Raw genomic sequence first — 21,410 nt, forward strand, 5'->3', positions numbered from 1 at the left:
ATTTGTTCACTTTTAATTCTTAAAACATTCTATTATTGTAGGCAATATGAAAATGTTAATAATGGCATTTTATTGACAAAATATTTTAGTTTGTCTTTTATATTTTTGGATTAGATCAGATAACGTTTTAAGCTGCCATATGGAGATAGTTCAGAAACCCTAAATGATTAAAAATCTGAAAACATGAGAGCATATAGGGTATCCACTTTTATTGAATTCACAAGCATTGGTGTTCGTACATTACTGCAAGTAGAATCTGTAAGTAGGCTACAGCCTTTTTCTCCATAAAGTGTTGAATAATATTACAATAGCTCTACATGCTAAAAATGAGTGTATAACGTTCCAGTGTCATTACTGAACTCAAAATGCCCTTCCTTACTTGCCCTCACATTTATACTTCTAAAAGCGGGATCTAGTTCATCAAGATCAGCCTGACGCAACCAAACACTGAGACTGACAAGAAAATGACCATGAAAATATGACTCCCCTCATTATCCAAGATGGAAAATACTTAAGCGGACTTCCAAAAAGAGAAATCATGGAAATACACTTTTCGTGTCACATAAGTTCTGACTGTGAATGCCATGTCTCTGGCTCCACACATTCTCTGCTGGAACACTTTACTGGGCTCTCTTTCATTGCTGAGACACATAGAGGGCAAATCTGGTGTGAATTAAACCGTCATATTTAATACGTCTATGATTCCATCGGACACTTGCTCTCAGTTGGTTTTTCAAGTCCAACTTTGAGAAAACGTTTAAACTGTGGAACAGTATTCTGTGTGTTTGAACTCCACATTTTGTTTGGAGAGTGATATTGTATACCCTTGTAACCACAGACCTTGGCTAGGAGAGCTGAAAAACTTAACCGAAGGACTACAAGAACATGGTACTGTACATGAATGCAGGACAAAATGCTGTCGTGTCACGCCATCTTGAGGAGGAATTATGGTATTGCACGCTATAGACAACATATTAATGAATACTTAAATGGCTCAGATTTATGGAGGAATATTATAGAGAAAATCTTTTTTTAAATAATTTTGAGCATAAATACGCAACACATTTTGCTTTATTTTTATAATTTTATCTGTAATATTTCTCTGGCTGCACACTTAAATCACACATATAGATGCTTTCTTTTGATACAATTTAGATTTTTTTTTTTATCATCAAAGGAAAGAGCATTTTATGAACATAAAAATATAGCAACCAACAGAATTAATTTAAAATAATAATTGCTTTTTGCTTCTAACACAATTTAATTCAGACCACATCTGTGAGGAGTGGAGAGGGTTTGGTTAAAGCTTGACAAAACTGTGGTAAAGGCTATTCTACTTTCTTTTAGCATATGTTGTTTAAACATACTTCTTGAATTCATCATAAAGCACGAGCACAAAAGCGCCCCCCATTCCTCTGAGTACATTAGACAGAGCCCCTTTGAAGAACGCTTTGCCGCCCTCATCACGAGCGATCTTTCTCCAGCAGTCAATGGTTCCAGTGTACATAATATCCGCTGGGAAAACAAAACACAAAGGCCCGAGTTGAAATAAATGCATACTTGATAGAGTGCAGGGAGTTATTTAAATGAGCGAATACGTTTGAGCATATGTGTGTTGTATACCTCCTTTGCGCCCGGACTGCATCATCATGCGACGCCGCACAGTGTCAAAGGGATAGGAGACCACGCCAGCCACTGCCGTCACAGATTGTGCAATCATCCAGCTGACCACAATGTGGGTGTTCTTCGGGTCAGCAAGCATGCCTGTACGCCACCACACAAGAAACAATGCATGGACCTCGATTAATTCAGAACTCAAGAATTAGCAGTATGAATTTGAATTGAACAGGCCATATCACAAGTTTAACTGGAATGACAGGTAGAGCAATTTATCTAAGACTTTAGAAATACAAAAACAGTGCACTCATATTACTATGAATGGCAGAAAGTGCAATGGCAATATTGAGGGATAAGTCCCGCCTTCTAAATAAAAGAGCCAATCGCCAATAGAGTGAAAAAGTAGGGTAGTAATAAAAGTAATAAACCTTTAAAGACAGACCTGTGAGCTACGATGTTATTAATCCATGGTATTTGCCATCGTCTTTCATTCTTTCATCTTATTTTTTAAAGCACTCATGTTTAACAGTGCAATTCCTTGTGAAAAACTACATTACCCATGATGCTATACAGAAACGTACAGCAGAAAGTTCCGCCCACTCCCATGAAGCACTCCGAATGATGTAATCGAGTCGATCTCCCTATGCTATTTTATATATATATATATATACAGTCTTGTATCTTTGTCTTTTTGTTTAGTTTTCTACAACTTTTTTTCTTCAAATCAGTGTAAGCTTGTAGTGTTGTAATTCACCTAGGTGATTGGCCTGGTTTATGGCTTATAATTCTTTAACAAAGACTTTTTTAAAAATCCCTATGGGAAAGATGTATGGAAAAAATACTTCCGGAACCAGCGCAGCTAAAAAAGGGGATGGGCACTGATTGGTGTAATTTTCCATACAGCATCATGGGTAATGTAGTTTTCACCAGGAATTCCACTGTTAAACATTATTATTGTTTTAAATAAGCTGAAATAATGAGGAATTACGGCTTCAGCAGAAGCAAATTCCATGGATTAATAACCTCATAGCTCACAGCAGCCTTTAAAGGTTTATATGCTATCGTTCAAAATCCATTTCCTTATAGAGAAAATGAATTAAGTTTGCACTGTTGCACTCTATTCAAAGAAAACACAGGTAATGCATTCTGGAAAAAAAAAAAAGTGAAGTGTTCTTCCACCCTGGTCCAAAGAAGTTATTTTTTAAATAGGAAGAAATATATAAATTAAATACAAATTTTCATAGCTTGACTTTAAAAAAAAAACTTTTCTCTAAACTTTAAAATCAGTGTCTTTATTATTAATTAAAGCGATTGCAAGTTGCCTTCATTAATTTAAAAATAGCTGAAATAAAATAAAACTGGGAACTAACTGAAATAAAATAAGTTGAAATACTAAAATGACTACAACTGAAATAAAATAAATCTAAAGTTCTGCATTCTGTTTTATATCTCTATTCAAATTATTTCAAAGTCAAGAATTACATTAGAATTTAAAATGGATTCTTTGTCAAATCAGTTGTGAATGGCGCACAACCCTGTAGATCACATCACCTGAAGCACAAACCTATTACCTTTAGCAGTGTCATAGACTCCGAAGTAGGCCGCCCTGTAAATAATGATGCCCTGGACAGAGACGTTGAAGCCCTGATACAGACCCCGCAACCCATCTGACTTAAAGATTTTGCCCAGGCAGTGGGCCAGCCCATTGAACTCTCTGGAGCTCCCAGCTTTCCCGACATCTGCACCCAATCGGGTACGAGCAAAATCTAGGGGGTAGACGAAGCAGAGGGAAGTTGCTCCTGCAGCTCCACCGGAGGCCAAGTTGCCAGCAAAGTATCGCCAGAACTGCGTGTGCTTATCAACTCCACCCAAGAAAACCTGTTTATACTTGTCCTTGAAGGCAAAGTTGAGGGCTTGTGTGGGGAAATAGCGAATGACGTTGGCTAGGTTGCCACGCCAAAAGGCAATAAAGCCTTGCTCCTTAGGAATCCTCACAATACAGTCGATGATACCTTTGTACTGTTTGTCTGCAGTGATCTGCTTGCTGGCATGTTGTACCTGTACAGTGAAACACAAAATCCTGTGAGTTACATGATCTGGGTTGGAACAATATTTGAATCAACCAATCAGTTTGAGGAGTGGGTTTAGTTTGATGTTTGTATCTTGAGGTCGGGGGTTTTACAGGGACGGTCTTCAGTGTGAAATCATTCTAATATGCTGATTTGGTGCTAAAGAAACATTTCTTATTATCATCAATGTTGAAATCTATGATGCCTAATATTTTTGTAAATATTTTTATTATTTTTTATTATTATTTTGCAGGAATCTTCAAAAGAAAAAGTTCAAAAGAACAGGATTTATTTATTTTTGTAACATTATACGTCTTTACTGCCACATTTGATACATTTAATGCATCTTTGCTTGATAAAAGTATCCACTTCTTTAAAAAAAAATACATTTGTAAAAGTGTATGACAGTTTCCACAAAAAAAATATTACGTTTTCAATATTGATAATAATCAGAAATGTCTTTTGAGCAGCAAATCAGCATATTAGAATGATTTAGGAAGGATCATGCGACACTGAAAACTGATGCTGAAAATCGTAAGTGGTGCTCACTGCAGAGCCCAATGACATCCAGCTCCCCCTCTCTGGACGTAATGGCTGGAGCTTGTCATAGTCCGGCTCCACCTCTGTGGACCTAATGGGTGGAGTTATTTTTAGTGATAGGGTTATGGGTAGGGTTAGGTGGTTGGACCGTCCAGCTCCACCCATTACATCCAACGGGAATATCCAAATTCCAACCACACCCTACCCTACCCACAATCTGGTGGATTCTCCACCACCCCTTTACACGTCCAGTGAGGAGGAGCTGGACGTCATTTGACTCTGCAGCGAGTACCATTAGTAAAAGTCTTAATAACCTTTTTTATTCTGTGGCAGAAACAAGCTTCCAAAATGCATTTTAAAATATATTAGAAAACAGTCATTTTTAATTTTAACTTAATTTCACAAAATTACAGTTTTTACTGTATTTTTGATCCAAAATGGTTAGACTATGCTCATTTAATAGTAATTTTAATACCGGAAGGTTAACATAATGTCTCGGCCTGTAACATGAGACAAGACTGCAGGGGACAGAATGTACCACCTAGCACGCACATTGAAATGTACAGTTTGACCTTAAAATACATTTGAGTTACTAAAATTTAGATATAAAGATCCAAATGAGAGAATTCAAGAATAGACACTTGGTATTATTAGAATGTCAATTTGAGAGTAGATGCTCGAGTGATGCGGATGTTGCGAACAGACAACTCAAAAATGGCCTCTGAAGGACAAAGTCGTGTCTCAACGTTATTGAACGTCAACGGCACAATATAATTCATGTTACTCTTAAATACGACAGAAAACGGGTTATGTATTTGCATGCATCGTTAATGAGATTTCAGAGTGCGCTAAGATTAGTCAAGGTGATAATTCTCACGGTCTCACCTGCAGCAGCAGTTTGACTCTCTCTATCGGTGCGACTGCAGTCTTGGAAATTGCCGCTGCGACACCACCGGCCAAAAAGTCTTTAGCAAAAGAAATGGCAGCATCAGCCATGGCAGCGTTGATTCTTTAGCTCAGTGTTTTAGAAAACACGACGTACTGAACGTGCTTGCTTGCAGAAGCAGGAGGTAGAGTTGAGTAGAGCGGAAAGTGATGGGGGAGATGCGTGTCCTCTAAAGCCAAGTCTCGAGGTTTCTCGCGATGTTTGCAACCGGATCAACTGGTCATATAGAACATTTTAATGACATGCTATTTTTAACTCATTTATAACTCTGTAATGCATTGTGTTAAGCGTTATATAACGTAGTAATGCTAGTTTATGATTTGACTGATTACATTTCTTATATTATTCTAATTTAAAAGAGTTGAACAATAAACCAACATACAAAATCACTGCTAAAGGGATAACTTCCCAATATGACCACATATAAAAAAACAACCTAAAGACAAGAACACTGGCTAGATTCAAACCATATTTATTTCAGTATACAACATTACCGGTTAAAAACTTTATCTGTAATTAACAATAATAATCATGTACAAATACTTAGTCTGAGCTTTTAGATCAGAAACATTCATAGTACTTCAACAGTACTTTTTACAGTTGATGAACTAGAATAAGTCAATTGTAGTGTTTCCGATACAAATTCTGTAGTCTTTATATCACTCAAGTTCAGCAGTCTCAATGGATGCTGAAGAACAGCCTAGTAATGTTCTTTTGTCATTTGGATCTTCTTTGACAAATAGCATGGCATCTAGCAGGTTGTCTGTGTGTTGGATGTGTCTGAGAGTGAAGCCATGCTTCTCTAGTAAGTCACTGTATTCTGTGGTGCGTCTCTGCTTTCCTTCTGTCATACTGAGGGCCTGCAGCAGGGCCCGGCTCGGCCTTTTCCGCTCCTCATCCAGGAAGATCTCAGACACCAGAAGTCCACAACCTGTTTGTTATTAATACATTCATAAAGCAAACACTTCAAACAACAACAAGTGGCTTACTTGCAAGCTGTCTCTGCAAATTAAAGAGCCCATATTATGCAACTGTAAGAAAGTTACAACCTGTAACAGTCTGGATTTTGTTTTTGGGGTCTACTATAATAGGTTTTCATGCTTGATTGTTCAAAAAACAGACTTCCCAGTCTGTCAGTAACACTCTGTTTAGTCTGACTCAAATTGTGCCAAGAACGGGAGATCCTCTGAGCTTGAGGACACGTGCAACTGATGTCTTGAAAAGTAAGATACTAATGCTGAATTTTAGGATTTATTTTATTGTAAATGAAAATCATATTTAGGTCAAGTCTGATAGTTGTTTGTGAACTAAATCTGCTGTAAAAAGGCAAGCTGTTTAAGCCCATTGTATGAAATGCTTGAATGTGGACATGTCTATATTTGTGTATTACCATCTGAACGAGGTAAGGTTAAATATTAAACAAAGTTAAAATAACGCAGATTCCCTGCTGCCGTTAAAATGTATCCAAAGGTTCAAATGATATAAAACCAGCATGTTTGCATAGCGTTCTTCTAAAAATGTTAACACATTTTGCCCTTATGTGATGTCTGTTTTTATTGTACGTTTATATTTGTCTACAAACATTAATTCATCTTCAAAAAATGTTCACTTGTAGCACACTTGTATTATCGATAATTATCAGTAGTAGTTATCAGTGTATGACAAGTTTTGGTAATAAAACAAAACGTTTTTTTTTTTTTTACTTGCAGATCAATAAATATCTGCTTAATTTTCCTTATTGTCTAGAGCTGGCTATTTGAAAATTCATAATTCGTAATAATTATCATATCTAATGCCATATAGGCATAACAAACATAAGAAAGACTGAGCAGGGACCCCCGATATAAAATGTGTCAATTCGATCCACTAACCATATTATGATCAAGAATAAGTTATATTACGTTAAGACAACGGCTCCACCATAACAGGAATAGCAATGTACAGTGAGACATTTAAGATTATTTACAAGTCACTTCTTTCACAAATAATTGGAATGGAATTTTACAAATATATTGATACAAATATCTATTAGTCTGCATTTACATTGCGCGTATCTATTTTGACATGCCATATTTTTTGTCCAGTGCTAGTTATCACTGTTCTGCATTTATGTGTAGATGTCACGTCCAAAACTTTCAGCGTGTAATTGGCCATCGGTCCTCTCTCCTCTTTGCAGCATAAAAAAAACATTACTTTTATTCAATGGATTAATTTATATCTATATAGCCTCGAAAGTGCAAAACAATGCTCACTTTACAATCACTTAAAAGCTGTCACTCATCTCAGTTCGCGATCTTACAACGTTCCATTAAGATCAATAAAGTTGTCTATACACTGCATAATGAATCTCTAACTCACATTGTGTCTTTCTTAGTAAATGAGAGAAATCGCGAGAGTGACCAAACTCGTCACCAAACAAAAACTGTAACTTAAACACCCTTTGATTGGACATTGCACTTAACAGATCAACAAACATGTCTGTGATTGGCTACATTTATCACCGCTGCAAAAACATGTCTGTGATTGGCTACATTTATCACCGCTGCAAAAACACGCTGTTAATAGGAGTGTTTTCCAAATCTGTTTCGCTGATAATATTATATTAGTACAGTATCAACTGAGGGTGCTCTTGCTTTCGTTTCAAGGTGCACAAATTTGACTTTGTGATTTTTACCCCCATTTTTATTTATTTTTTAAACAAAAAAATGATTTGTGATGATCAAACATTAACATTAGGACTCCCTGCAGTACCGCTAGGTCACGGACTGCCGGTTGAAGACCCTTGAATTAGGCCAAGGGTTTACAAGCAGGGGTGCAGAAACCCCCAGGGGCCGTAAGGGGGCGCTAGAGGGCAATTTGCAAAAGGATCATCATATTAGAGCAGGGATGAGAAACTCTGGCCCTCAAGATCCACTCACCAGCCTGTAGCTTTTTAGTAATCCTGATGACATTGATTAGCTCATTCAGGTGTGTTTTATTAGGGTAAACTCTGCAGAACAATAGTAGAGGGCCAGAGTTTCCCACCCCTGTATTAGAGGATCCTTGGCATCAAAAAGTTTGATACTTCAGAATCAGGCTTACATATTAAGAATTGAAGCACTTACCTGGTGTGCACATTTTGGACAGTTTGCTCAATAATACATGCAATTTCTCATCAGACCAGTCATGGAGGATTCGCGCAAGAATATACAGGTCTGCTTTAGGCAGGTCATCTTTAAAGAAGTCTCCTAATTTGAAAAAAAATAAAAATAAAGTAGAAAAAAATTCAAGATTTTTTATAAGGCCTTTTGCACATTACTCAGAATTCCTTATATATTATATTTAAAAATGTAAAATACTGCATGATAAAAGTGCTTATATAAAGTATTCACTGACCCGCAACAAATGACACCATGTCATCTTCTTCTTTAGGTTTAAAGTGGCGTCTCATCTCAATGACTTGTGGCAAGTCAAATACAATAACTGACAGTCCGGGGTGGGCTTTTGTTAACTCGTACGCCATGGCACCAGTGCAACCTGTGTAAGAACGCTTTTCTTAACATGCATACCATAAAAATATACAGATTTCATAAATCTGTAAAAAAAAAAAAAAAAATTATGTATGTTTTTGAACGAAGTATCTTATGCTCACCAAGGTACAGTAAAAAAATAAAAAGTAATATTGTGAAATATTATAACTATTATTTCTATTTTAATATAATTTAAAATCTAATTTATTCCTGTGATGGCAAAGCTGAATTTTCAGCATCATTACTCTTTCAGAAATCATTCTAATATGCAGATCTCGTGAGGCTGATTTAGGTCAACACGGGAGAAGAAAATAAACAGAATACAATAAATACAGATGTCCTTGGCATAAAAAGCCCTTAAGAAAACTGGAAAGCACATATAATTTGCATAACAAACTCGCAACTCCTTTTCAGATAAGCAGCTTTTGAGAACAAGCTCTTTCAGAATAAAATATGCATGCACTCTCCTCTAGTGGAATCTCGTGGTCACTCGCTCACGACTCAATAAATACATTTATTTTATGCGAAGAATACTACAAATACATTTACATATTTATGTACTTAACATAAATACCCTGCAATTGTACTGTTGGCTCTGCTAAATTGGAACTACTAATTTTGTACTAAATGTACTTTAGTTATCCAGAAATAGTGCTGAGATCCAGCTAAAGATATAATAAAGTATAATTGATTTTGCTAAAGTGGAACTATTGCAAGTATACTTTAGTTACACTTTAAATATATTGCATTTAAAGACTGATATTATGCAGAGATCATACTATCCTTACTAATAGTGATATTAAAACACATTTTAGGCTTAATATTAAGAAATGTGCATTGTGCAGTAAAGAAGTACTCCAAATAAAGTTTAATTATAATATTTAAATCAGTAACTCTCAAGCGATATGTCAGTAAATATGTTAATGGATTTGTAGTATGAAATAAATGTATTTTAAATACATTTTGGTATAGGTTTTTTCACTAGGGAGTGCTGTCAAATCCATTTAGTGTTTTCCCCACTCACTTTTACTTGATTTGCTAAATAAATTCTTGTGGACTGTATTTGATCTTAATCATTGATTTAATTATCTAAAAAATTAAGACTTTTATTCATCTCTATTTTTGAGGGAAGATCATATACCTCCAATGTCACAGGCTGTTTTATAGGAAGAAAGATCAAACGCTGTTGCCACGTCTTTTCCAGTCACTCTTGCAATGCTGTGCATTGCATCCATGAATCGTATCTTAACTTCATCTTTACTGTAGTAGGCATCCTAGAAAACAACAAAAAAGTTCTACTCAGTACTAGAATGTCAACAGCTTTTAAAAGTGCACGATCAATGGGTGATGTAAGCAGAAAATGCGCGTCTACCTGAAACACATCCTCCTTCTTCTTCCCAAAGGCCCGCTCATGTTGGCTGATGCCCTCCACGACAGCGTTCTCTAGATGACTGAAGAGAGGCCACACCATATCATTGCAGTGGAGAATGTAGCCATGCAGAGACATTGGGCTGTCCGATACCAGGAAGCGACTGGCCTGTTCTGAGTTTCTGTACACTGTAACAGACAATAAACAATGTTACATTCACAGTCCACCTCCGGACATAACAAAGAGAACATGTATCATACAGTAGGAGAAAATGCATCCATGCATGCAAGTGCCTTGGTTCAATGAACAGAGGAAGTATTTGTAGGTTATAAATGAACAATGAGCTTTGAGAGGTTTCAAAACTCACATTTAGGAAAACCACATGTGATGTCTACGACAGTAACACTATCTATGAGAGTAAAATGGCAGTGCGTAAATCTTACCAGTTGTATCTCGCTGTTTGACCCTTTCTAGCAGCCCTAAAGAGACAGCAGCTTCCAGAAGCCTCTCAGTGCCTAAAACAGAGGCGTTGATTTGGCCAGCAACCTCTTCTAATGTCAGACTTTCAGAGCTGTTCAATACATCAAACACCTTCAGTTTGGATGCTGTGAATAGAGTCTGTCGAAATGCATTGTAGAACAGTTACCAAACATTTCTTCATAAATAATAAAGTTTTTTAAACATTTCAAGGTTTTTAACGTCATTTTCCATTGTTTTTCCCTTGGTGTAATAACACTTGTTGGATTTGTACTGGTGAGACGAAGTCTGAAACATCCACAACTAAGATTATTTAATAAACTCTGCTATTTTTATTATTATCATAATCACTACGTCTCCGGCTACTGCTTTTCTCTGGCTTTATCAGTCAAACTCTCAGGCTGATAGAAGACTGTTAATAGAGTTTTGGGGTACCAGACAAGACTTTCTGTTAACAGGTTTAACTGGTTTTGGACACCAGACAAAACTGATATCGGATTTTGATCGGATTTTACATTTCTGATGAGGGATTCCATCCGATCTAACACTTGTGCCAGTCACTTTTGTTAAACACAACAGGAGAATGTTTTACCAAAATTTCACTCTGGCATCAGAAGACTTGGAATATAGTGAATATGTCATTAAAAATGTGTTAATGGTTTGTTTTTCCTTGAGAATAAAACCCATAGTCATTATGAACTAACTATTTATTAGTGTGAAATCTGTGTGAACACTTAAAAAATTCTCCTTTTGTTTTAAAGAGAAAAATCAGTTTTAAGCACGACATGAGGGTGTGTAAATAATGCCAGAATTTGCATTTTTTAAGTGAATCATTACTTTAATGATTCACTATTAAAGTAATCTAATCCTGGTTACCTTTGAAGCTTTGAACCCATCCAGTAAGTTGATAATACTGTGGGGGACGTCCTGTCTGCTGCACTTGGCACACTCCGGTCCCATCACATTCTGATCTTGCATAGACGTCCTACTGCAATCTTTACCATTTTCCAATAGCTTAACCTCCACATTTGCAGCGCCTTCAGACAGGCTGTTAACCAGAGTCCAAGACGCATCCGAATCCCATTTATTCTTGAGTGAGGGACTTTCAGGTGGGCTGTTGAAAATCAACCCCAGCTGCTTGCAGAAATGGTTAAGAGGGAAGCCTACCACGTTAAGAAAATCTCCTTGCACATACTCCACTAACATGCCACCCAATGCCTGGATCCCGTAACCACCAGCCTTGTCCCTGTCAAGCACAGACAAATCTGTCAGTCTCGCCATTCACCAAATTTTGCATGGCAGGTGAAATGCCAGACTACAGCAAATGGATTTATTTACTCAAAATTGACAAAAATTGACTCTTTACTTGAAATGTACTTTGCTGAATTTTCACCTGTCATTTTCAGTACGTCAAAGCAAACACAAAACGGACAACTCCACCAAGGTTCAAATTCCACAGGTTCAACAATTCACTGACCAAGCTAAAAAAAAATGTGATCACCGAGCTTCAAAGAATTTAGCATGTCATAATCTATCCTCATAAACTCACATGGGCTCTCCACTGTTGATGTATTCCCATAGCATCTCCTCAGATAACTCTGCAAATTTAACTTTTGTCTCTTCATAAAAATCAACTACTTTGTAGTCCATATCTGTACCTGCAAAAAAGAACAAATCCTTCTTTAAAATGATCTGTGTATCTCACAAATACAAGACTATAATTGTACAAAATAAACAATCACATACCAGTGTTTTCATGGCAGATCACAATAGCAACACCTGTGAAGACGCTATGTTCCTTACCGCTCAACCTGAAATACATTCATTTAGCGCCTGAAATAATATATGCAATAAAATGTCACAAATTCTCACTCAAGACAAAACAGAAATGAAAATGCACCTGGACAGCATACGGTAAGCATCTTGTTTATCCGTAGGTTTCTCCAAGATCAAGCCATCAACTGTCTGAGAATGAAAGAAGACAAATTTAGCAAGGCACTTTTCAGGACTGGATATATATATATATATATATATATATAAAAACATACAGCTACTTACCACAACAGTGTCTGCTCCGATTACAATATCTGGAGTTTTCAAGTGTTTCTGAACCCAGCACATATGAAATCAAACAGAATAAAAGAGACATTGTAAATGGACAGAAAAAGTTTGAGAACAGCCGCTGTTTTCAAAAACAACTTACAAATGGCATTCGTTGAGCCACCTCCAAAGCCTTTTGTTTAGCCGTCTCCACTGCATATTCATATGGATTTTTAAACAAGGATTTGTCCAATGTTTCTTTAAACCAGGAGGGAACAACCTCGAATCGTAAACCCTGCCTCATCGATGCAGAAGAAAAGAAAAGATAAAGATAAAGGACTGATCATTTCAAGTTCATTGCCTCTGTAAACGCCTAAAACAAACAGATATAAACTTACAGCATTCGATAAAATCTCCAGCCGTCTTGGAGATGCACTTGCCAGGACAACAAGCTTTCCACTCAGCTTGGATATTACTGGATTTAACAGCATGGTATCCCTCTCCTTTCTGTCACTTCCAGAAGTCTATCCTGAGAATCAAGAGAAACACTAAACTTATGTCAAAATCATCAAACTTCCAGCAAGTGCAGTACTTGGACATGGAGTTGACCCACATGGCTTACAAAGCAACTGCACAACAACTGCGTGTGCTGAACCATCAAATGTCTATGTTCTTAGTGACATAAACCTTGGTTAAAGGTGAGCTTGACCACAGTTTGGCCAGATCATCATGTCTTTATCATTGTTTTTCGGAAATTCCAGAATTCCAGAAAAGATCAGCCTATCCGTTTCAAAGAAAAAAAAATGCATGCACAGTGTGGCTGTATTAAAAGCGTTTTTAGTTAATCTAAGATATAACTTACAGTGAATTCATGCAAGACTTTGGCGTGATGATGAGCGCTGTTCATTTATGTTTTATTTTTGATAGATACAGTCAGGAGTTGACAATTACACATATCTAAAAGAAGCAAATATTAATATATCAGTATTTTTAAGGCTTTTACCTGGAAAGGATTGTTCCACTCAACTCTGCGCTTCCCGAAACGCACTAACACAGCACTCACTGATCAAGATCCTGAAGAGGAGGAGTCTACCACGCGCATGCGCAGTAAGCTGATCTATAAAAACGTCACTCATAATAAAGAGAGTTTAGATTAGAAGAACATTGCTTTTAAATCAGCTGCTGCAGTATCATGCCAAAAGACTCAAACATGTTACACCAAAAAGTTACATATAGTAATTGTGTTTTAATAATCAGTTAGGCCTATTAGTGAAAAGTGATAAAGTGCATCAACCTAATGTAGGCTAACGTACTGTTGCAAAGAAACGAAGCAACTTGGCGCGTTCCGTGCGGTCCTAGGTCCTCCTACGGGTTTTTCATTCAATTCGGATTGACACTCGGAACTAGTTTCAAGAAGCTTTTTGGAATGGTAAAATGACGAGGCTTTACTATTGAAATGTTAGGGAGAGTGGAGTAACGTTAGGCTAGCTAGTAGGGGTAGTAACGTTAGTGGGTGTCATTCTAAATGGCAAAAAAAAAAAAAAAAAAAAAAAAAACCTTTTAAAGCCTAAAACACATTTTTCCGGATCTAAACGTGCTAACGTGTTGGTGAATGTATAAAACCATGTAACGTAAATTATTTGTCTCAAGATTACTAAATTATTAAATGAAGCATTTTTCTCAAAATGGTAGTTGTGGGGTCAGATGAGACAAGCCTCCAAACTCAAGACAAATGATAAGAATTACATTTCTTATAATACTCTAAAAAAAAAAAATATGTCACTGCATTAAAGTAGGCCTACTGAATAATGAACCTTGTCATAGTTAATGGAAATCTTTAAAATAAAAACATAATAATGTGCAACAGATTAAGACATGTAGGCAATATGTGACAATGCATTATTGTTCTGTTTTTTGTAAATAATAATAACAACACATTTATGTATTTTACTTAGAATTCAAATGACAGTTATTCATCAATGAATTCCCCAATCAATGACTTGCTCATTGATATGACAGCTTACCCCTAACATTCTACCAACCCTTTTCATATTTCAAAAGTAATATTTATTTGCATCTACGATATAGATGCAGACACACACACACACACACACACACACACACACACACACACACACACACACACACACACACACACACACACATTTTGCTTTTATCTTCTGTCTCATTTTCGTTTGTTTGTTTTCCTATCCTTGTGAGGACATTCCATAGGCGTAATGGTTTTTATACTGTACAAACTGTATTCTATCCCCTTACACTTCCCCTATCCCTAAACCTACCCATCACAGGAAACATTCTGCATTTTTACATTTTTAATAAAACATAGTTTTTTATGTTTTTTAAGCTATTTGAATTATGAGGACTTATGAAATGTCCACATAAATCACGTTTAAGTTGTAATACCAGTGTAATACGCATGTCATTATACAGATTTGTCCTCATAAATCACAAAAACAAGAGCACATACACACACACACACACTTTTGCTTTTATCTTCTGTCTCATTTTCTAAAAGACAAATTAAGCAAACACTTACTCCACTCTGCCCTATACTTCTCTGTAGGTAACAGTTTATAGAGGAATACGCTTTCTTTCTCGCTCTCTCTTGAACCATAGTCTAACCTGTCTAAGCACACTTTGAAGTGGTATTTGCAACCTGCTTTATTTCCTTTTTGTGCATTGCACTGGCAATTGCCATAGCATTGAGTTATTGTACAAAGGTATAAATCACAATCACACTGAGGCTACATATCAATGACATTTCAATGCGGATTTCCCAGAAGCCTTGTACTAATTGGTTTTACTTTTTAAAAGTTGTTCCATACATGTACTTTGCACAGTACATCGCTCGACATGCAATAGTTCTCAGTTTCAAAGGAACTGAAAACAAATCTTGACCTTTCTGTGACATTGTTTTTTGCTCTCAGAGCATGTAGCCGAACAACTGAAAATAGAGGTGATTGTAACACTGATTTTGTTGAATAGCCCATATGTAATCTTTAATCTTAGAATGACAATATGCAAATTATTTACTCAAATATTTTTATTAAACTTAACTTTAATGCCCATATGACATTGTATACTTTTGTTACAATATAGAAAAACTGTTTAATTATGCCCAGCAATACAAACAAATACAAAACAGGTAACCAAGCAATACAATTTTAATAATGCATGCACATTATGTTTAAGTAAAAGCTTAAGTAAAATAAATATTAAAAAAACAATCATGAAAAAAAAACAAAAAACACATATTTCACAGTCTAAAAAAATTCATAAATCAACGATATGTCAAAAATAGCTGCCAAAATAAGTCTTTGTACTTTTTCAGTCAGATCTGAAATTACTGAAGTTGATACATAAGTCTAACCACACAGCATTGTATGAAGAATATGGGAACTGTTTTGGTAAGAGGATCTTGGATGTCTGATACCAAAAAAGAAAGCAAACAACGAAGATAAACAATATCACGCGCCCTATGCATGTGAGCAGCATGCTTTTCCTCAGCTGCTCAGTCAGGAAATCAACACAGAACAAAAGGGAAACACTACAAAACAACAAAAAGAAAACAAAATATGGGAAGTGGAATGAATTTGAATGAAATAGATTCTTACATACGCTAAAAAACACTGTGTCAGAGCCGTGGCCTATAGTGGTTTGCGCTTACGTGTGCTCTGACACATAAGCAACAGTGCGAGTTTGAATCATGACATTTTCTGATGATTCGTATGACATTTCCCCGATAATCTTCTCTCCTCCAACATAAAAAGTAGCAGAGACCAAAAGTAATAGTAAAAAAAAAAAAGAAATGTAAAAAATTGTCAGTCTTCATTTGCATTGTTTGTTGAACGTCCAGAGAAAAAGCTTTCTCTGTGACTCTCAATCATTTGAGTCTCACCAGTGCTGAGAGTCTGCAACCGCAGAATTTGCCTTAGCTTCCGACGAAACTCTTTAGATGCGAAATAATAAATAAACGGATCTACGCAACTATTAATGCAGCTAAGAGACAGCGAGAGCTTGTAGTAGATATAGAGAGATTTGTCAAAGTACAGCCTTGTGATTGAGTGGGCCAAGAGCAATATGTTATTGGGAGCAAAACAAAAGATAAACACAAACAGGACAATGCACGCCAGGCGCACAGCACGGCCTTTCTGTTGACTATTGGTCTTTCTGACCAGGACACGGATGATGTTAACGTAGCAATACACCGTTATGATAAACGGACAGAGGAAGAGGATGATGAACATGCCGAACAGGAATCCCGCCCAGTGAGCGACGCTAGGGAGCATGTCCTTCTTCAATATGTCAAAACATGTGGTAATATTGCGCTCATGTACATAATATGTCAGGGTTGCTGTTTCCAGAGGGCTCAGAATGGCAAGGACCAGCAGCCACATCAATATACAGGCAATAATTGCAAAGGCTTTCTTCTCCCTCCTCTCTCTGAAGAACATCGGTTTCACAATCCCCAGGTAGCGGTCGGCACTAATAGCAGTCATGGATAAAATGGAGCAGTACATGTTGGCGTAGAATACCACAGTCAGTACATTGCACATGCTCGTGCCCAGAGTCCAGTTGTAGCCTTGCATTTGGTACGCAATCTGAAAGGGGAGAACAGTGCCCAGTATCAGGTCAGTGAGGGTGAGGTTGATCATGAAGATGATGGAGGGGGTTTTCGGAGAGGTGCGCATCAGCAGCAGAAACAGAGACACGCCGTTACCGCCGAGGTTGGCCAGAGTCACAATGACATAGACGGCTGACACAATATCACTGGCTAATTTGTTGTCGAACATGGCCAAGGTGTCATTGTCCATTCTGACGGTGTCCCGTTGCGACCCATTCATGATTGTTTCCTTCACCTGTTGGAAAAGGTTTAAGAGACAGAGATTACACTTACCACACACTTTATCACTTAAACCACAAATTGTGTGTTAAACAACTGTTGGTATTCTGGCTCACTGGCACGAATGAGCCGATAAACGTACAATATTAAAATGACGTAAAATTTTGTCTAAATTAATTAAATATCAATCAAACACTAAAAACTAAAATCTTTTTTTAAATAAATGCTATTTTTATTTGTTGTAGTTGTACTATGAGCGCTTGATTTAAGATTATTTTTATACATTATCATGCATAATAATTTGCATCTAGTTTTTACATGAAGTATTATATTTTGTATGTAAATTATATTATAATTTATGCATTAGAATACAAATTAAATGAATAATAATAATAGTGCTAACATTGAATAAAAATATAACATTAAAAATAAATATAATGTTTATTATAATTTACATGCTTAATTTATCATTTCATTTATAAATGTAATTAAAATAAATATTTTATTTTAGTATAACTTGCCTAAGACATTGTAATGTGTTTCTGAAAACACTTCTCAGTTTTTAGACCTGCAGTCACACACACGTTTGAGATATAGGCCTACCTCTGATGCTTCATAACACTTTCACATACATTTGAGTTCAATTCAGTGAACAGGAAGTGTGAGGCCATGTTATAGGCTTTCCAAACATGCTACTTCAGCAGGTACGCACAAAGCACATATGACCAACAAATCACTGCCTATATAAGTCTCAGAGCTGTTTCACAAATGTTAACTGAAATGATTCACACGGACAGTCTCGAGCAAGGGACTTTTTTCGTGTTATTTCAAAGGAAGTGAAAAATTATTTTATTGCCGCAACGTGTGCCTGCATCAGATTTGGTGTAGTCATTACAGCTTTAGTGCGGCTGTCTTGCACAGATTGAAATAGTAGAGGTGGGCTGTAGTTTCAAATGCTTGACGTAAAATAATGTTTCTGAAACCGTGTCCTTGTTTCTTGAAAGGATATTCGTAGATTTAATAAGCCTTTTTTTTAGGTCAAGATGCCAACTAATGGGTACGCCACCTTTCTGCAGACTTAAAGGGTATCATTAAATAGTGACTAAAATGTGTTTTCAGGCCCGTTTAAAAAAATCAACCCCTATGCTCTGAGTCATTTATTTTCTGCTCTATCATTTTTTAATTTTGTGCGACCTAAATAAGCCGACTTAATAAAGGGATGGTTGAACCAAAAAAAGAAAGAAACTCAGTCACAATTTATTCATTCGTGCGTGGTTTAAAACATGCATGTCTTTCTTTCGCATAACACAAAGAAAGATATTATAAAGGCTGTTGGGTGTCCGAACAACATCGGACTCTATTAACATTCAATTTATGGACGAAAAAAGCACTGATGTTCTTTTGTAAATGATGACAGAATTGTTATTTTTCTGTGAATTACCCTTTTGACTGAACCATTGTTCATAATTATTTTGCCGTTGTTGAGATTTTTTTCAATCGCCTTTTGATTTTCATGCTAAATATCACACTGCACTTGAATGCCATCATTCACAAAGTATTTTATATGGGTGTTTCTGTCATTAAGCAATAACCAAGTTTTAAGTAATAGGTTTGCACAAGGGCTTCTGCAGCAAAACGGGTAGAATACATGAAAAATGCTCAAACTTGATTCACTGGGAATGTGCAAACTGATGTAAACTGTACCTGAATGTACTGCATGTCATTTTTGATTTGGAATTTAACTAATTAACAGAATTACAAAAACGTAGCAACATTTATGGTTATTATGGGAAAATGTATAACCTATGATCATACTTTCATGTTTTGTTTTTTTGTTTTTTTCAGTGAAACCTGTGAAGATAACGACCTACATGCAGATCCTTCAAAGTAGGTGAAACCATGTCTGGTTTTCACAGTTTTTACTTTAGTGAATAACAGTTCTCATGGTAGGTTTATTTTTGAAGGCAAATTTCCTTACAGACACAAACGTCTGGTCTACAAAAAAAGCATGAACATTTCCACAGTAGCCACAGTTATTGCCCAGAAAAATGATATCACTAAAGTTCATTAAACACATGTTTCCCAATAATGGTGCCTGTTATCATATTAAATTAGGTAAGTTCTCTCAATGTAATGTTTATAAGCTCGTCAGCGAAATTTAAACAGTTAACAAACACAAATTCATAAAAGAGCAGTATGTTAAAAGTAACACAAAAATGTCAAAACATTTTGATATGGAGAACAGAACTCAACCAAATTATTATAATGATTCCATTTTACACTGTTAAAAAAAAAAACCCACATTACTGGATCAGAGTAAAATATATTTTGTTTTCAGGGTACTTTCTCATAACCCGTAAAGTGTTACACCACCATGACTCATCTGCTTGACACAACTATAAAAGGCTCTCTGTGATGTGAAATGATCTTGATACTAGTATGAGATCAATGAGTTTATACATGTTATTATCAGTTAATACATTTTTAATGTTACATTTGCTGTTATTTGTAGTAACATTTGCAACACAATACTTTCAAAATACTTGTCAAATCCGGAGGATTTACGGACTGAGATTTTACGCAATCATCCGTCTAGCGAACGATCACACAGTTCTAACTCAATGAGCAGCAACACATTCAGGTAACAATGAATCAGTTCTAAGTAACAGCAGAGCACATCCTCAAAATGTACGATTTTACCAAAATCAAAATAGACAATGATCTTTAAAGGACCAGGGATTATCAGAGCGACTCAAAGTGTGAAGTACACTGGCACATGTTTAAAAAAATACATTGTTTTAAAAAGCAATTTCAGGCTTGTGTACATACCTTAAGAAGCGTGTGCGACTTCTCTCGTGTGTTGATGGCAGTTAATCTCCGGGCATGACTGTTAGACTCAGGAAACTTCTTGATGAGAGGAAGTACGCCGCCTGACTACTCATTTAGATCAAAATAGTAAGCTTAGAGTTACACATATGTGAAATTGAACAACATATTTCATTTCAAAATACCATTAATTGATCATTTATCAAATTTAAAAGAATATTGCATACATATTTCATTATCAAAGTTATAACATCTATTAATTTACCAGTTTGCAAACAAAACTGAATTTATAGCATCCAGAGGAAGTTCCTCAAATGTCATGCTGGTTTTACACAGTATCTCTTTCTCAATAGTGATGTGTGTCTTTGAATGTTTTATTGATTTGGAGTTTTAAATGACTGCTAACTCAAAGCTGAAATTGATGTGGGAGGATGTGGTGAAAGGCAATACGCCACATAAACCAGTAAAAATAAAGGCACACACCTTTCCTTACGCCAAGCTAATGTAGTCTTGAGGGCTCCCACCCCAAACAAACAGTGAAATGAACATTTTACTTTTGAGATATGCCAAATTAGTATTAGTGAACTTGTAGATGCAATAATAGAAACCTCAGTGTTTCATTGGCCAGGCCTGTAAAATCTGGTGTGGATATATATACACGTATATATATATATACGCTTCTCTGTTATATGTACAAAAGAAAAGCAAAAAAGGAAACTACAGTGAAGAAACTCATTCAGGGTTTTTTATCTCTGTCATACCTGTGATCTTGTTTCCTGTTTGCTTTGTGAGCTCTACTTTAATGTTGGTTATTCATGCACTTAACTAGAAAACAAACCAACTTAAAATAAACGTGTTACCTTGGAGAACGGGGAACTACTATTTGCTTTATAAAGACTGATTACAGATACAGATCATTGGTGATATTTTGCTTGTACAGGATGATTTATCACATCTTCCTTCGACACTCTTTCACATTTCACAGAGTGTGAGAAAAGCAGGGGCAATAGGAATGAACAAAACAGGCTAAAAGTAAAATTAGAGGTAAATAGTCATGTCGCAAAAGACACAGGAAAGTCATTATGACTTGCTTTCTCAGTCTGAAAGTGTGGGAACTAAAGAAGTTGTATGAGAAGCATGCAAATTCTATTAA

The 21,410-nt window shown here is 36.1% G+C and overlaps 3 protein-coding genes across 4 annotated transcripts; all 3 read right to left on the minus strand.

Annotated features, from left to right (window-relative positions):
• Positions 1-194: 194 nt before the first annotated feature.
• slc25a6 (solute carrier family 25 member 6) lies at positions 195-5,396 on the minus strand. The gene is made up of 4 exons (XM_079618123.1): positions 5,112-5,396; positions 3,189-3,675; positions 1,624-1,764; positions 195-1,515 (listed from the first exon to the last, which is right to left on the minus strand). Exons 1-4 carry the CDS (start codon positions 5,220-5,222, stop codon positions 1,358-1,360), a joined length of 897 nt encoding a protein of 298 aa, XP_079474249.1. The 5' UTR covers positions 5,223-5,396; the 3' UTR covers positions 195-1,357.
• On the minus strand, positions 5,347-13,699 carry asmtl (acetylserotonin O-methyltransferase-like). 2 transcript variants are annotated; one of them, XM_079618121.1, is made up of 14 exons: positions 13,571-13,699; positions 12,966-13,096; positions 12,731-12,862; positions 12,586-12,633; positions 12,428-12,492; positions 12,274-12,338; positions 12,077-12,185; positions 11,404-11,773; positions 10,494-10,668; positions 10,054-10,238; positions 9,823-9,955; positions 8,548-8,688; positions 8,277-8,399; positions 5,347-6,103 (listed from the first exon to the last, which is right to left on the minus strand). In XM_079618121.1, the coding sequence occupies exons 2-14, from the start codon at positions 13,056-13,058 to the stop codon at positions 5,832-5,834; spliced, it is 1,911 nt and encodes a 636-aa protein (XP_079474247.1). In that variant the 5' UTR covers positions 13,059-13,096; positions 13,571-13,699; the 3' UTR covers positions 5,347-5,831. The 2 variants fall into 2 exon arrangements, with proteins under 2 accessions (XP_079474247.1, XP_079474248.1); XM_079618122.1 differs by having other exon boundaries at positions 5,626-6,103; positions 12,966-13,115; positions 13,571-13,653.
• A 1,920-nt stretch (positions 13,700-15,619) lies between these two features.
• Positions 15,620-20,621, minus strand: p2ry8 (P2Y receptor family member 8). The gene is made up of 3 exons (XM_079619210.1): positions 20,523-20,621; positions 20,261-20,365; positions 15,620-17,447 (listed from the first exon to the last, which is right to left on the minus strand). Exon 3 carries the CDS (start codon positions 17,430-17,432, stop codon positions 16,410-16,412), a length of 1,023 nt encoding a protein of 340 aa, XP_079475336.1. The 5' UTR covers positions 17,433-17,447; positions 20,261-20,365; positions 20,523-20,621; the 3' UTR covers positions 15,620-16,409.
• Between the last annotated feature and the right edge of the window lie 789 nt (positions 20,622-21,410).

Source organism: Phoxinus phoxinus (genome assembly GCF_949152265.1).
Source record: "Phoxinus phoxinus genome assembly, chromosome: 7".
NCBI lineage: Eukaryota > Metazoa > Chordata > Actinopteri > Cypriniformes > Leuciscidae > Phoxinus > Phoxinus phoxinus.

What these genes read in the sequence shown, in the direction of transcription:
- slc25a6 (XM_079618123.1), bottom strand. Translation starts at nt 5,222, where the DNA reads ATGGCTGATGCTGCCATTTCTTTTGCTAAAGACTTTTTGGCCGGTGGT. An exon ending in GAGTCAAACTGCTGCTGCAG is followed by an intron (nt 3,676 to 5,111) that starts GTGAGACCGTGA and finishes TTCACTGTACAG; the next exon opens with GTACAACATGCCAGCAAGCA. An exon ending in GCAGTCCGGGCGCAAAGGAG is followed by an intron (nt 1,516 to 1,623) that starts GTATACAACACA and finishes TTGTTTTCCCAG; the next exon opens with CGGATATTATGTACACTGGA.
- asmtl (XM_079618121.1), bottom strand. Translation starts at nt 13,058, where the DNA reads ATGCTGTTAAATCCAGTAATATCCAAGCTGAGTGGAAAGCTTGTTGTC. An exon ending in TCGGAGCAGACACTGTTGTG is followed by an intron (nt 12,493 to 12,585) that starts GTAAGTAGCTGT and finishes TTTCATTCTCAG; the next exon opens with ACAGTTGATGGCTTGATCTT. An exon ending in GTCCAAAATGTGCACACCAG is followed by an intron (nt 6,104 to 8,276) that starts GTAAGTGCTTCA and finishes AATAACAAACAG; the next exon opens with GTTGTGGACTTCTGGTGTCT.
- p2ry8 (XM_079619210.1), bottom strand. Translation starts at nt 17,432, where the DNA reads ATGAATGGGTCGCAACGGGACACCGTCAGAATGGACAATGACACCTTG.